This window comes from Myxocyprinus asiaticus, chromosome 13 (genome assembly GCF_019703515.2).
Source record: "Myxocyprinus asiaticus isolate MX2 ecotype Aquarium Trade chromosome 13, UBuf_Myxa_2, whole genome shotgun sequence".
Classification (NCBI taxonomy): Eukaryota; Metazoa; Chordata; class Actinopteri; order Cypriniformes; family Catostomidae; genus Myxocyprinus; species Myxocyprinus asiaticus.
In genome coordinates, this window is record NC_059356.1 from 28,211,826 (window position 1) to 28,228,122 (window position 16,297).

Consider the following 16,297-nt stretch of genomic DNA (forward strand, 5'->3'; position numbering starts at 1 on the left):
CTTAAAAGCTCTATTTCTGAGTGTGTTCGAGCGCTCACCTCTTGCACAAGAAATTCCTCCCTGATAGTTTCAGGGGGAATGTTCCTCAGTCGCTCCATAGTCTCGTACATGCCCTGCAACTCACGGAGCTTATCCACAGATCCCAGCATCTGCTTGAGTAGCACCAGACCCACCCGGAACACAATCTTCACTCCTGACACAACCATAATAATGCTTTAACATCTGGGAAAAACATATACTGGCCAAGTATGCAATTTTACCAATGCACAGTGTCCTTAAAAGCCCTTAAAGTCACAAGATATTTCTGTAATGTGAAACAGGATATTCAACAATATAAAAAATGTAGGGCAGTACTTGATTTGATCCATCAGGAATTGTTAGGATCGTGAAAAGTGGCTGTTTCATACAGAAACTGAAAGCAAGTTTTCTAAAACAATGCATGAATAGCTATTTGGTCATTTTGATTTCATGTTGACTTTAAATATACAGCACAAACAGATTTTTTTTTTTTTTAAATCTCCAAACATCAAAAGAATCAAAGGTTCTTTCATTCTCTTTAATGTGTCAAGGACTGACCTTCACAGAAGAACATGTCCCAGACGCGTAAGACGCAGATCCAAGGCAGCGTACGGGAGAAGATGCACATGAACCACTCTGTCATGTACAGGATTGGGTCTATCTTAAATTTCTTCAGGTGGCGGTAAGCCATGGGACACACTCTCCTCAACAGAGAGAAAAAAACCTCTCCATCAAGCTGGATAGCTTCCTGTGAGATAAGATATGAAAAGTACAACTAGTATCTGCTCTCCTCTTTGGTCCTGTTAAGATTATGGCGTGTCTTTGAGTCCGAGTACTCACCAACCCAGCGCTGTAGTACCCAGGCAAGTATTTCTCACAGATCTGCACGAGACACCAGAAGGCTTGCTGGAAGAAAATGACAATGAAGATAGGGTCCATTATGAACAAGCTGATGAACAAGAATTAACTGTAAACAGGCCCGCACAAAATCTCCACCCACAGAAAGCAGCACAGATTTCAGCAAAACCTGTCATTCACAAAGTTATATACATTCAGCCTCACCTTGTATGTATGATTATTAAATGTTTTGGCTAATTATATTGTGCTTTTACCTAGCAATTAGAGTACAGTAATCTCAACTCCATTCAACACGTCTTACCATGTCTGAATCCACTCCACAGATTTCCCCCCAAAATCAGTGCAGAAAATGTATCTGCAGATTCAGTCTGGGAGGCACAGTTTTTTTTGCAGTTATTAATGATACTTAATGAAACTCCCCCTCACCTCAGCAGGCATGTGCATGAGCAGAACTGCTGCCACTGGTGCCTGGGCCTGACAGTAGCCCTCATCCGGCCGGTAAATGGTGTAGGCCTTCAAAATCCGGTACAGGTCCTGCTGGCTACACGCACACATAAAGGTTAAGAATTAAGACTCTGAACCAGAGCAGAGAGGTTTGAGGGTATAAGGAAGTGTAAAACTGAAAGGTAGAGCACTGAGAGAACAAAGAGTGAGACTCAACAAATGTCAGCTTTTACCAAAGATATTGATTAAAAACACTCACAGAAAAAAGCCTTCCTTCAGATTCCCTCTGGGCTCTTCAGATATGTGTAATGCTCTAAATAAAAGCCTTACATCACCTTTTCCCTTGATAAAAACTCAGCTCTATTTACCCATATCCTCCCCGAGCAGCAAACATCTCATGGAATGGGAACTGCCTGTGCAAGTCCTTCTCAATGATGTCCAACCACTTTGGATCTCCTGGCTCTTGCTCCAGCTCCTGTGAGACAAAGACATTAGGGGAAAGAACATAAGAATGAGTTAACATAGCTGCAAGCAGCGATGATGGGCCCAAGTACAACTGGTCCATTTCCACCCGGTGGCTTTCGGAAAACAATGCGAGGTGGACACATTCATTTGGCATTTGACATTATTCTAAACAATTTTGAAGCAATATGAGTAAATATAAGAGGACTTTAAATGTTAAAGTTTAAAGTCGGCTGTAAGAGCCATACTTCCTGCTGCTAGGTGGTGGCACTATGACCGTGACCAAAAATAGTCAAATAGCTCAGCGAGTATTGATGCTGACTACCACCCCTGGAGTCACAAGTTCGAATCTAGGGTGAGCTGAGTGACTCCGGCCAGGTCTCTAGCAACCAAATTGGCCCGGTTGCTAGGGAGGGTAGAGTCACATGGGGTAACCTCCTCGTGGTCGCGATTAGGGGTTCTCGCTCTCAATGGGGCTTGTGGTAAGTTATGCGTGGATCGCAGAGAGTAGCATGAGCCTCCACATGCTGTGAGTCTCCTCGGTGTCATGCACAGCGAGCCACATGATAAGATGCGCGGATTGACAGTCTCAGAAGCGGAGGCAACTGAGATTTGTCCTCCGCCATCCAGATTGAGGTAACCGCGCCACCACAAGGACCTTTGGGAATTGGGCATTCAAAATTGGGAGAAAAGGGGATAAAACATTTTTTAAATTTAAATGTTTTATTTTTTTTTTCCATGTGATTAGCCCCCAAGACTAAACATACATCTCAATTTTGACCTAAATCACACATTGCACACAGAAGATATGAGACACTTCCGGTTTTCCATTTTTCGCCATTAATTGAATGCCTCGCCATGGCAACACTGTTCGATATATCAAAATCTGTTTGCACTTTTGCATCTTCAATGTCTTGGCATAATGTTATCTAAATGTGGGGACAGTCTCATAAATCCCCTAGGAGGAGTATTTAAAAGTTCAGAGACTGCAATATTCAAAAAAATGCACATTCCATCCAAAATAGTCCAGCTTAATGAGATCTATGTGTGTACAAAGTGTGGTGACAATAGCTCAAAAGGGATGTGTGAGTTTTTGAACATGTTAAGTTCCCCAAAAGCCCCCGAAACCTTGAAAATAATAATAATAATAAAAATAATCCTTAGAAGAACAATAGGCCCTCCACACTTTCAGTGCCTGGACCCTAATAATAACAAAAATAATAATCCTTAGAAGAACAATAGTGCCTCCACACTTTCAGTGCTTGGGCCCTAATAATAATCCTTAGAAGAACAATAGGGCCTCTGCACTTTCAGTGCTTGGGCCCTAATAATAGTAATCCTTAGAAGAAAAATAGGTCCTCCGCACTTTCAGTGCTTGGGCCCTAAATATGCCTGTACTAAGATAAGAAGAGTGTGTAGACCACCTGATTTAGTCTTACCAACAACAGACTAAAAATTAAGTAAAAGGGAATTTAAAGGGTAACAAAGGATAACAACAGCAAAAAAAACAAAAAAAAACAAAACATTCTGAAACACAGGAGGTGTATCAAATCTGACCATACCTCAAACTTCCCAGGATTGGACTCAAGAAGTTCCTGGCTGTTGGAGAGCAGCTGCCAGGCTTTAGCTCTGAGCGAAGAGGGGATTCCTTTCCTGCAGCGCATTTTTACCTACAAAAACACATATTACACATTTATACACAAATGCAAAGTGACCATTCAGATTGTCATATGTTATCTAAACTGTTGTAGATAACAGTTGTTTACTGCAACAGTGAACTTACTAGTAAAGACCTTAGTCAGAGTAGACACATATACTTTAATTTATAAATGAAAACGAGGCTGTGAGGTAGTTTGTTTAGTCTTACTGGGTACTTAATGGTGATTGTTCAGTGGCTGAAACATAAAAAAAAAATAAATAAAAAAAAAAAATTATTTTCAGTTGACAAAAAAAAAAATTAAAAAAAAAATAAAAAATTACCCAAGACTTTAAAACAGTACAACATATTGAACTGACTGTACTTCTGTCGCTCGCAGTCTTGTTGTCTTTAACATCAAATTAAATATGGTGTTTACTCTGACTACAGTCTATTAACATGCATATGAACAGTATTTTAAAATCCAGTCAGGAATGCCTTCAGTGACCCTTTAAATAACAGACCTTTTGAAAGCGTCGTGTTATCCACTTGTCCCAGTTTCTGAACATGTCCAGCCATTTCATCTCTCTCTGTCTTGCCACAGCCACCTGGATCTCAGCCTCACTTTAAAACAAAGAGAGATTCACAGGAATTCACATAGAAGAGATGGGACAGACACAGCATAATCCTACAAGCACCCATCCTGGCCCCAGATCATTATCTGAGCAAAGAGGTGCATGCAATATACAGAAAAAAATGCATTTTTGAATTTCTAAAAACCAAACAGAAGCCCAGAAATCTGCTGTGTTACATGTGAATATGGAATTAAAAATCATTTTTGCAGCTTTGTAAAGTGATTAAGTTGATCAAGTGAACAAGGACAACAGTGCACAGTAATAGCTATACCAGTAACTGACACCAGAGAAGGAAACTTGAGTCTGAGTCTTGGACACGAGTCACACTAAAGCCACAAATTCAATTGGACTCAAATTTAGAAACTCATATTTGGAGCAAGTCAATAAAAGAAATATTGTCTGTCAATATTGCTACACAGTCTCGATGCAAGGGAGTCTCTTGTGCACTCTGTCACGCTTTTCTTTTCCTTTGAATGCATGGTTTGCTTCTGCAGTTCAGAGCATTGCTTTAACATGGTGGCATCAAATAATTTGATGTCCTATATTACGTTTACACGATTTAAAGACATTTACAACCAGACAGGTATAGCACAAGAAAAGCAAACCTCTATCATATATAAAGTTTGTCCATCTGTGTACATTTTGCAACATACAAGTAAAAAGAGAATCATTTTATGATGTTAATACTGTGCACTTTTAAGGTAAATTGTTCACACATTATCCACTAAATATATATTGTCAGCAAAGAAGTGACATGTCCATCACTCTAAGGCACGCCCCCAGTAAATTATGCCTTCCTAAATGTTTCAATGCCTTCATTTAAAATAAGTAATCTTTTAATTCAAGTGAAACTTGATGTATTTTTATATATGTTTGACTTAATGAACAAGGAATACCATGTAAATAATAATAATTTAAAAATGATATTAATTTTCCTAAAACAGCGTCTATAAAATAAACCTATAGCAAACAGAAAACTGTTACCAAAAGGGATATTAGATTTGACTTGGACTTGAACTTAGAAGACTTGACTTAGGATCCTGTGAATGTGTATGACTGACAAAATTATTAGAACAAAAATAGCAGAAAACGCAATCTGACAGACGGTCAAGAACACTGACCAGATGAGAAAGTCTATTTTAGGCCCTACCCACACTGACCATTTTTAAATAGCTAAAAAAAGCATGTGGTGGTTAATAAGTTAATGCTGAATGGGGAAAAAAGGAAACATTTTGCCACTCAGCAAACGTAAAGGACAGTGTTAGTGCCCATTTTTGCAGAATTAGTCAGTACTAGAGATAAAGCGGAGACAGTCATGGGGAAGAGAGACAAAAATTGAGATGGTCAGTACACTCTGACTCAGACGAGCCCTCTCAGCACAATCTGCTCCAACTGCTAACAGCACTTACATTGTAATAGGGCTGGGCGATATGGACCAAAATTCATATCTCTGTATTTCTAGGCTGAATGGTGATACACAATATATATATATATATATATATATATATATATATATATATATATATATATATATACATATACACACTATATTGCCAAAAGTATTCGCTTACCCATCCAAATAATTGAATTCAGGTGTTCCAATCACTTCCATGGCCACAGGTCTATAAAATGAAGCACCTAGGCATGCAGACTGCTTCTACAAACATTTGTGAAAGAATGGGCCGCTCTCAGGAGCTCAGTGAATTCCAGCGTGGTACTGTGATAGGATGCCACCTGTGCAACAAGTCCAGTCGTGAAATTTCCTTGCTACTAAATATTCCACAGTCAACTGTCAGTGGTATTATAACAAAGTGGAAGCAATTGGGAATGACAGCAATTCAGACACGAAGTGGTAGGCCACATAAAATGACAGAGCGGGGTCAGCGGATGCTGAGGCGCATAGTGCGCAGAGGTCGCCAACTTTCTGCAGAGTCAATCGCTACAGACCTCCAAAGTTCATGTGGCCTTCAGATTAGCTCAAGAACAGTGCGTAGAGAGCTTCATGGAATGGGTTTCCATGGCCGAGCAGCTGCATCCAAGCCATACATCACCAAGTGCAATGCAAAGCGTCGGATGCAGTGGTGTAAAGCACGCCACCACTGGACTCTAGAGCAGTGGAGATGCGTTCTCTGGAGTGACGAATCACGCTTCTCCATCTGGCAATCTGATGGACGAGTCTGGGTTTGGCGGTTGCCAGGAGAACGGTACTTGTCTGACTGCATTGTGCCAACTGTGAAGTTTGGTGGAGAGGGGATTATGGTGTGGGGTTTTTTTTCAGGAGCTGGGCTTGGCCCCTTAGTTCCAGTGAAAGGAACTCTGAATGCTTCAGCATACCAAGAGATTTTGGACAATTCCATGCTTCCAACTTTGTGGGAACAGTTTGGGGATGGCCCCTTCCTGTTCCAACATGACTGCGCACCAGTGCACAAAGCAAGGTCCATAAAGACATGGATGAGCGAGTTTTGTGTGGAAGAACTTGACTGGCCTGCACAGAGTCCTGACCTCAACCCAATAGAGCACCTTTGGGATGAATTAGAGTGAAGACTGCGAGCCAGGCCTTCTCGTCCAACATCAGTGTCTGACCTCACAAATGCGCTTCTGGAAGAATGGTCAAAAATTCCCATAAACACACTCCTAAACCTTGTGGAAAGCCTTCCCAGAAGAGTTGAAGCTGTTATAGCTGCAAAGGGTGGGCCGATGTCATATTAAACCCTATGGATTAAGAATGGGATTTCACTTAAATTCATATGCGTCTAAAGGCAGATGAGCAAATACTTTTGGCAATATAGTGTATATATATATATACACACACACACGATATATTTTTTACAAAGGGAGCTAAATGTTCAGTTGTAAGTCAAAGCCACATGTGAGATGGTAAATGAAGCTTGCATCGCACTTTGTTTTGGGGCAGAAGACTTTTTGGGTCGCAGCAGCACAAAGTTGAACACACTCTTCGTACTGCAGTTTATGGTACTGTTGTAAATGTTGAAAGAGATCTGAAGTGCTTCCACTTTTGGATGCAACCTGTTTATGGCATTCTCTAAGATGACATGCAAAGCTTGACATTAAGCATTGTGATGTGCTTGTCCTTTGGATAAGTACATTGGTCATTCACTTGTCTGAATAAAAAGTTACTTGTCCAGAGAAAAAAAAGGACATGTATTGGTTTCATGCTCAAGTAACATGTCAGAGTTTCTGTTATATGTTTTCTAAAATTACGACATGGCCAACCTAATAGTATTATACCTAGGAAATCAACTAGATTATCTGAGACGGAAATGTAAACTGCTCTAGGTAGAGGAGGTTATTTTATTTTACCTGTACGCATGGTAGTTAAATAAAGGAAAGCCTCCATCACCATCATTTACAGCAGGGGTGCTCACACTTCTAAGCAATGAGATCTCCTTTTCCATCATGTTATTGCAGCAAGATATACCATACACAATATATACATTTATCAAAATACCAAAATTTCAGTAGTCTTTTGTGAATTTTTAGTGATGTTTTATACCAGCTTCAATACCACAAAAAATAATAGCCTAACGATAATTAACTTAATTATAAAATAATTAAAGGAGTAATATATCTCATTGACATCAAGCATTTAAAATGGGTACTGCAGTCCAAATTCAAAATATTGGAGAGAGTTGTCTCCTCCACCCCCTCCTCCCCAGACTCTAAGCTCATGCGGGATGCCAGGTTGAGGACACGCAACAGGAACAAGCAAACTGACAATGGCCAGTGACGAGCCTTAGACTGTATGTTGATCAGCTAATGTATATGTTTGCAAATTATAAACCAACTCATGTGGATTTTTTATAACTCTATCAATGTTAGGCTTCCATGGCTGCAGCGTGCTGTGTTTGCCTACTAACTTGTTTCAAATCTGGCAATCCGGGGAGTCAAAATACTGTTGGGAAATGGGCAGTGGATGGGTTCACACAGGCCAAAACGCAAACAGAAATTCCGGCCTGGAACGAATATTTCAAAGTAGAACATACTGGCTGTAGCATTGTTTTCGGAGAAGCCAGTATTTCAACTCAGCATGTTTCCTAAATCTCTGATAACATACTATGATAATTTTATGCTTTAGTACAGTAAATATATTACATATTGCACCTTTAAGTTCTCAAGTTATTATTTAAGAGTAGTAAACAGTCAGTAATACAATAACAAAAGAAAAGCAATGAATAGAAAAAAACATTATAGACCAAACAAAAATACAAATTAAGAAAAAGTACTTTTTAACAGATGTTAAAAAAAAAAAAAAAAAAAATTAAACAGTATCAAGTATTCAATTAAACATTCAGAATGAATTTGACAAACTATTACTGGTCTTCCCTGTATGAATAATATTTTAATACTTTTATACTAGAGTTATACTACAAAATTATCCAGCCAAGAGCAGTGAGTGGTAAAAATCAGCTTTTCTCCTAATGTTTACGTTTAGATATCACTCTCTATGTTTACATGAACACCTCAACATTTTTTAGGGGATTTTTTAAATGTATTTGACCGTTTAGGTGCGAGCATTCTCAGAACACACATGCATGTGAGGCTGCGTTTGTTTCAGAACCTGGCGCGCTTTCTGCATTGGCTCAGTTAGTTTAGGCATACATGAACACGGCAGTCACACTCAGATCCGCACCAAAACAATCGGTCCGAGACCTCCTGAATGAGGTGGTCTCGGACCGATTGCAAACGAACTCTGGAGCGGTTCGCTTGTGGTGAGAATGCAATATGACCCAATGGACCAATGAACCAAATAATATCCCTATAAAAACCATGAACATAACTGAGGGATCTGCGGAGAAGAAATCTATAGGTCAGCACGTCGCTGTAATTCATAATCAAAACGTGGCTAGAGCCTTTTGGCGACTATATATTAGACATAATTGCACGTTTACAATAGCAGTAATTTTATCATTCCTGAGGTAAATAGTACAATCGCTTCTTTCTTTTGGATATAGCGGCAAAACAAACATGGTATGACGGGCGTTAGCAACTTTATGACAGATGAAAAACATCTTTATTGTACATGGCATCACTCTTTCTGATGTGTGTATTTGTGTGTGCGCGGGAGAGCTCCGTGTCCATGAGAACAGGTACTTTTCAATACAGAAATAATGCAAAAGCAGCTAATGACAGATAATAATAAAAAATCCATGACGAAAATTTTACAATTTCCATCCGAGTGACGGATTTTATTTGCAGTGCAACCTCTGACTGGAACGCGCATTCTGTACATATGGAAAGGTTTTTCCATTACAATGACATTATAAACAATAGTCAAAAATTTGTAACAGATGCCAAATTTATGCTGGTATATCATTTTAACCAGTATTTGGATGTAAGAGCTAAATCTCTGAACAGGGCACAAACTGTGACCAATGAGGGGACAGTTTGCTCAAATGTGACATTTATTAACACATTTTTGGTCCAATTTGAAATGTTGCCTAGTGAAAGTGAACTGAACCAAGAAGAAAATGCAACATTATAACAATTTAGCCCCTGTTTCGGAACAATTTAAATGAGCGACAGATCTGAAAACGCCCTAAAGCGCACCACACACACAAGCCGCCTGCCAAAGTGCGCGCAGCTGTTTTGCTGCTCATCTGATCTTTTACATCCAAACCATTTCCAAATAATTCAACCATTGTTTTTCTTTTTACTAACCAGATCTTCTTTGTCAGTGTAAACTAGCCCTCATCTCCATTCATGTTGCAGGAGAACTTGTGAGTGTGTGGGGCCAGGTTTGCGCACAGCAGACAGAGAGGGAGAGTGGGGGCGGGGTTGCACTGAGAGTTTGAGATTGGAGAGATGCAAACACGGCATGGCTTTACAGAAGAAACGGGTTGTGTAACGCAGCATCAAACTATATCAATATACCACCCAGCCCTACATTGTAACCAGTTATTTTAGAAGTTATTATAATATTTTTAAACTTGTAAACATCTTATATAATGTTATGCAATAAAATATTGTCACTTCACATGTGGTTTGAGAGGTGTTTCTAACATTAGTTTTATTCAGATCCCTAACTTTATATCTACTGTCCCACCTTTATGGCATTTTATTAAAAAAATACTTGTCCTGTCCTTAGAAAAAGCTTTCATATAACTGATCTTTTTGTTTTATTGTTCTCAAATTCATATTGTGTTGTTATGCCAATTCCTGCCGAGTTGGTCTTTTGGGAATCATCCATCCTATTGGACATTTCTGGTACTGCATCTGAGCACAGCGTCACATGACCTAAAATTTAGAACAGAACTGGATTTGATTTTCTAGTATTTTTACATTTCAGTTGATATTTTTATTATATTTTATTTATATGAAAAATAAAAAGTTTGTGCAGTACATTTTAATTTCAATAAACTTAAACTTCTAAAGCTTTTTTTAAATTTAACTTTAAAAACTGCATTCACTTGCACAATTTCACTTGCACTGCCATGGCAACAGTATTTAAGATATCAAATATCCCTTTACAATTTTACATCAGCATTGTCTTGACATTATTCTAAAGAATTTTGGAGCAATTGCCTTACTTCCTGCTGCCAGTTGGTGGCACTATGACCATGACCCATAATAGCCACATTAATGTGATCAGCCCCCATTACCAAATATACAGCTGAATTTTCATCATAATCATACAATGCACATAGAAGATATAAGGAACTTCCTGTTTCATATTTGTGCCCTTAATTTATTGCATCACCATGGCAACACCATTCAATATATCAAAAATCTGTTAGCAATTTAGCATTTTCAATGTCTGAATTTGGTGATGATCACATGAATCCCCTAGATGGAGTATTCAAAAGTTCAGGGCCTGCAATTTTCAAAAAAATGCACATTTAATCCAAAATGGCCAACTTCCTGTTGGGTGGAGCTAATGACTGTAATTTTGAAAGTTGTCCAGCTTGATGAGAACAATATGTGTAGCAAGTTTGGTGACCACAGAAGAAACTGACCCCACCACTTTTGTCAAAAGGTGGCACTACGGAGCTCCCCAGCCAATATACGAATACGGCAGTCGCACTCAGATCCGCACCAAAACAATTGGTCCGAGACCTCCTGAATGAGGTGGTCTCGGACCGATTGCAAACGAACTCTGGAGCGGTTCGCTTGTGGTGAGAATGCAATATGACCCAATGGACCAACAAACCAAATAATATCCCTATAAAAACCATGAACATAACTGAGGGATCTGCGGAGAAGAAATCTATAGGTCAGCACGTTATTGCCTCCGCACTTTCAGTGCTTGGGCCCTAATAAAGGACACACACAGACAGAGAGAGAGAGATGTCAGCTACTGCACAAGGGCTACAGCAGCACCTGGACCTGCTGGAGAACTACTGTCAGAACTGGGCCCTGACAGTCAATTTGAAAAAAAAAAAAACTAAAATTATGATCTTCCAGAAAAAAGACAGATTGCAGGAAACCAGATACACATTCACTATGGGAAACACTGCAATAGAACACACCCTACACTACGACTACCTCGGTCTAAAAATCAGTGCTTCAGGGGGTTTTGGTCTGGCAGTGAATGCACTAAAAGAGAAAGCTAGAAGAGCATTCTATACTATTAAGGGCAAATTTACCCAAATAGATATTCCTGTAACAATTTGGAGTAAAAGCTTTGATAGTATTATTATGCCTATTGGTCTGTACGGATGTGAGGTTTGGGGTCCACTCTGTCTGGCAGATTACTCTAGATGGGACAAACACCCCATAGAATCTCTGCATGCAGAATTCTGTAGAAACATTCTAAGAGTTCAGAGAAGAACACCTACTAATAAATGCCGGGCCGAACTAGGCAGATACCCCCTAATTATACATATTGAAAAACGATCCCTCAAATTTTGGACACACCTAAATTCAAGTTCCCCTAACACACTGCAACATGAAGCCCTTAAAACCCAAGAGCTGAAGCCTAAAACCAGTCCCCTTTGTCAGCTGGCTCTGAAACTCACAAACCCACTAACAAACACCAGTTTCAGACCAGCACTGCTGAACAGAACCAAATCAGAATAAACCAAATCATAAAAGAAAGCAAAAATTCATATTTGGACCATTGGGAAAATTAAAGTAAAAACCAAAGCAAATTGGAATGTTATCGGACCCTAAACAGAACGTATAATCTAGCATAATATCTCTACACTGTAAGAGATCCAAAACAGAGACGATCCTCACCAAATACAAACTCAGTCTGGCCATAGAAAAAGGCAGATACAGACAAACATGGCTTCCAAAGGAAGAATAAGTCTGTGTTCACTGTGACACTGGTGAGGTCGAGACAGAGACACACTTTCTCCTACAGAGGTGAGAAAGAAATACTTTGACAAACTCTCAAACATCATGCCACATTTTTCCAGTTCAGCAGAAACAGATCAAATGCAGGTGTTACTGGGGGAGGACAATCATGCATCAGTTGCAGCTAAATTCATTTTTGAGATGCACACCCTCAGAAACCAATTACTGCCTTAATGTACTTCAGTCACAGTATTTTATTTTCTTATGTTCATAATGTCTTGTTAAATGCCTATTTTATTTTATATTGTATAGTGTATATTGTTATTATAGTTTTTATTATATTCATTACCTGGCACCTTATTTTAATTCTATTTGTATTGTTATTTGTTACTGTTTTATTATTATTTCTCTTGTCATTATCTGTTTTGTGTATTAATGCTTTGGCAATATTGTATGCAAACACAATCATGCCAATAAAGTACTTTAAAATTGAAAAAATTGAAAATTGAAAATTGAGAGAGAGAGAGAGAGAGAGAGAGAGAGAGAGAGAGAGAGAGAGAGGAGAAGGATGGACACATGAAAAACACAAATGCTGCAAAAGGGCAGAGCTGATTTGTATTGTATTTGTAGTGAATAAACAGATGGATGGGTATGGCATTTTGAGAGTTCCTCATTCTGCTCTTGGTTGTAGGCGTCAATTATTAATATCCTTGCGCACTTCACATCGGCTTCTGCTTCACAGAGGACACAGTCATTCTGTGAATCTCCACTCAGTCTCAGACAATTAACTTATTAGCCTTATTTATTATAAATGCTTCCTCTGATTTACTAAACAGACAACCAAACCATGCAGTGAAATAGAACCATACAGCAGAAGGTGAGAATAATGAACTATTACATTTGATATTAGACTATTTCAATTATATACAAATAATAACCTTAAATGCAACTGCAGTCTACGTGAAATTAAAATTGACCCTATTTGCTTCCGTAATGCACGTGGTCTTACAGTGCATGATTCACTGGTGGATGTTTTCCAAAGAAATAAACTGTCCTCATAATTGACATCTGACATCACAAATTGTACTTATTTTTTCAAACCTTCCCCTACAACCACCTGGCTCCATTCTGGTATGTAACGCCTACTTTTCATGATCCAGTCAATTCCCAATATATAAAACAAAATCCCTGCAGTACATTTTTTATCACTGAATATCCCATTTCACTTGGAAACACTTTGAAGAGTGAAATTAGTTGCAAACAGTATTTCATTTAGACTATAAATTAGGGCTGAAACGGTTAGACAACATTATCGACAATGTCGACAATAAAATATTGTGGACAAAATGTTTTGTTGTCGAATGGTCGTTGGATCTCATTTAATGTAACATGAGATCACATTAAACTCTAATCATGGTGCACAAGAGCAGCACTGCAGTCGCCTGATTGAGGAGAGGAAGGATTACACAGTTCACAGTCCAGATGCGCTCTAAACTTTCCAAACAGCTTCAGGTGATGTAGATCGCAAAGTATGAGAGAATTATACAAAAATACCAAATAAGTAAATACAGAAGCACTCTCGTTGTGGAATAAGCAGAGCCGCAGCTCTTTAAAGGAAACACCCCGGCGTTACATCTTAAGTGCAGTTATATTTAGTGCGTCATAGTTTTATTAAAGTTCAAATAATACAGAAGCAGATTATGTAAATAACTACAAACTCAGAAACTGCCATTTCTCTGTGCGGTCAGTGCCTCTTCTATGAGTTGCACGAATGTCTCGATCTAAAGGGGAGAGATTAAAACTACACATGTCTGAGGCACACTCTGTTACGGGGACGCTTGTCCCTCGAGCGCACATTTGCTGCAGCTAGATTATAACGTGAAGGCTCGTTAAATCATAATATGTCACTGTGCATTTCTTATCGTGAAGAAAATTGGCAATACACAGCTTTATTAATAAGAGAGAGTTTGTTTTTTTGAGTTAACGTCGGATTGAAGTGAACAGAAAGGTGAGAGGGAAGTCTTCGCCCCATTATACACTGCTACAAAATACGTTTTTGATTTGTTTTTGTTTTGGCTTGTTTTACAATATAAATATCAAAAACTCCTTTAAAACAACGTACATTTTCTTTAGCAGCTATACTGCAGAAGAAAAATTGTTATCTGAGAATGTTGAATATAATATTTTAAAGTATCTAAAAATCCTTTAAAAAAAGATGCATTCACCTGAGAAGCAGCATATAACACATTTACACTTTTAGAGAATAGATCTTGAATACAAGTATTTTTTGTCTTTACTGCACTCACAAAAGTATAAGCAAGTGAAAAAATACACTTTTTTTTTTCTTTACTGAATTAAACTTAAAAGTATTTTCTTCCCTTTAATTCAGTGACTGTCATTTAGAGGTATTTTTAAAAGATGATTCTGTCCTCTTTATTGTTAGTAAGCACATTTAATACAACCTTTTAAGTCAGGGCACAAGCTGAATAATCATTGCAATAATTGCAGAATAGTCGAATAATCGTTCTATTAATTGTTAGATTCATCGATTATCAAAATAACAATTAGTAGCAGCCCTATTTTAAATTAAGGCTGTAAATCAATAAAAAAAATTATTGAATTAATTACATAATGTGCCGATTAATTAATAATATTAATCACTTATCAATATTTACTGAGAAAGGCCCCCATATAAATGTAATTTAAAATATAATATGTGTCTCTCTGCACCCCGGTGTAAATAGCATCTGCCACACAGTGCAGCTATTTGCACCCCAATAGTCTGGTGGAACCACAGAAATATACAACAAACTTAACATTAGGTGTCACTGCAGTCAGTGGCGTAGGGTGTAAAGAGAGTGTGTAAATGTGAGGTGTTGTCCTAGCGACCCCAGTTCGAATACGTGTTTTGTCCCACAATTCTTCCCATCTGATTTCCTGTTTCTTAATATTTCCTTAATATTAATACTTAAATAACAGATAAAAATGAATATAAATGTTGATTTCATCAGAGTGATTTGGTCATGGTAAATGTCGGGGAGTGCAGAGAAGGGTTTGATCTGGAGGCGGGGTCTGTCGATCGCACTCATTCCCTTGGCTTGGCATCACTTGTGTGTAGATTGCATCACTGTATTAGAGTAACCATGTTTTTTGGCAGAAACCATAGTTTTAATGCAATTAATTAACCATGGTGATACTACAGTAATATGGTGGTAATATAGTAACCATGGTTAATTTTGTGGTTACTGTAAATTGACCAAAAAATACCATGGTTACTGTAGTAAAACCAAGGTTATTTTTTTCTAAGGTAAGGTTAAGGTTAGGTTTAGGGATTAATGTAGTGTGTCTGTGGGACTCTAAATAAACACAATAAACACACTGCAGTGATGCCTATACTCTACGTTAATGTTTAAATATGGGTGCAAATAGTATCTGACACTATTTGCACCAGGATGCAAACAGTATCTACCATTATTTGCACCAGGGTTGGGGTGCAAATAATATCTGCCACTATTTGCACTGGGGTGTAAATTGCGTATACCATTATTTGCACCAGGGTGCAAATATAATCTGCCTTAAAATAATTATAAATATTATATAGAATAAATATTATAATTCAGATAATTCAAATACATTACATCATATAAAGTATATAGTGGCAACAGACAAGTAAAGCATTTAGACAATACAAAAAGTGGCTTTAAAGTCTAAATATTGTTTGTTTTACTTTCATATCATTGAACATAACCCAATTTTTGGCCTCTGCTTCCCTCTGCTCTGTGTGTAATTGTTGGTCTATGTACACATGCATAAGACAGACGCTTATAGAGTGCCACACTTGTGTTGCGGCGCATCTCAATTGTTTTCAAAACTTTGAAAAAAGCACGTCTCGAAATCCCTGCATTCTGTTGTGCTCCGTCCAGCTGTCTTCAAGCACAAAAGCGCATCTGTGGAAGGCTGTGTGCCGCATGCTTGTTGGTTTGACGAG

General features: G+C 38.3%; 1 protein-coding gene across 1 annotated transcript in view; it reads right to left on the minus strand.

The window, feature by feature from the left end:
* The window catches only part of LOC127450453 (TBC1 domain family member 10B-like), a 38,995-nt gene that overhangs the window by 5,603 nt on the left and 17,095 nt on the right, over positions 1–16,297 (minus strand). The window contains exons 3-9 of the mRNA XM_051714565.1: positions 3,943–4,042; positions 3,345–3,452; positions 1,689–1,795; positions 1,303–1,417; positions 859–924; positions 577–766; positions 39–193 (exon numbers count right to left, since the gene is read on the minus strand). Coding sequence (XP_051570525.1) covers positions 39–193; positions 577–766; positions 859–924; positions 1,303–1,417; positions 1,689–1,795; positions 3,345–3,452; positions 3,943–4,042 — 841 coding nt within the window. The remainder of the gene's footprint in view (positions 1–38; positions 194–576; positions 767–858; positions 925–1,302; positions 1,418–1,688; positions 1,796–3,344; positions 3,453–3,942; positions 4,043–16,297) is intronic.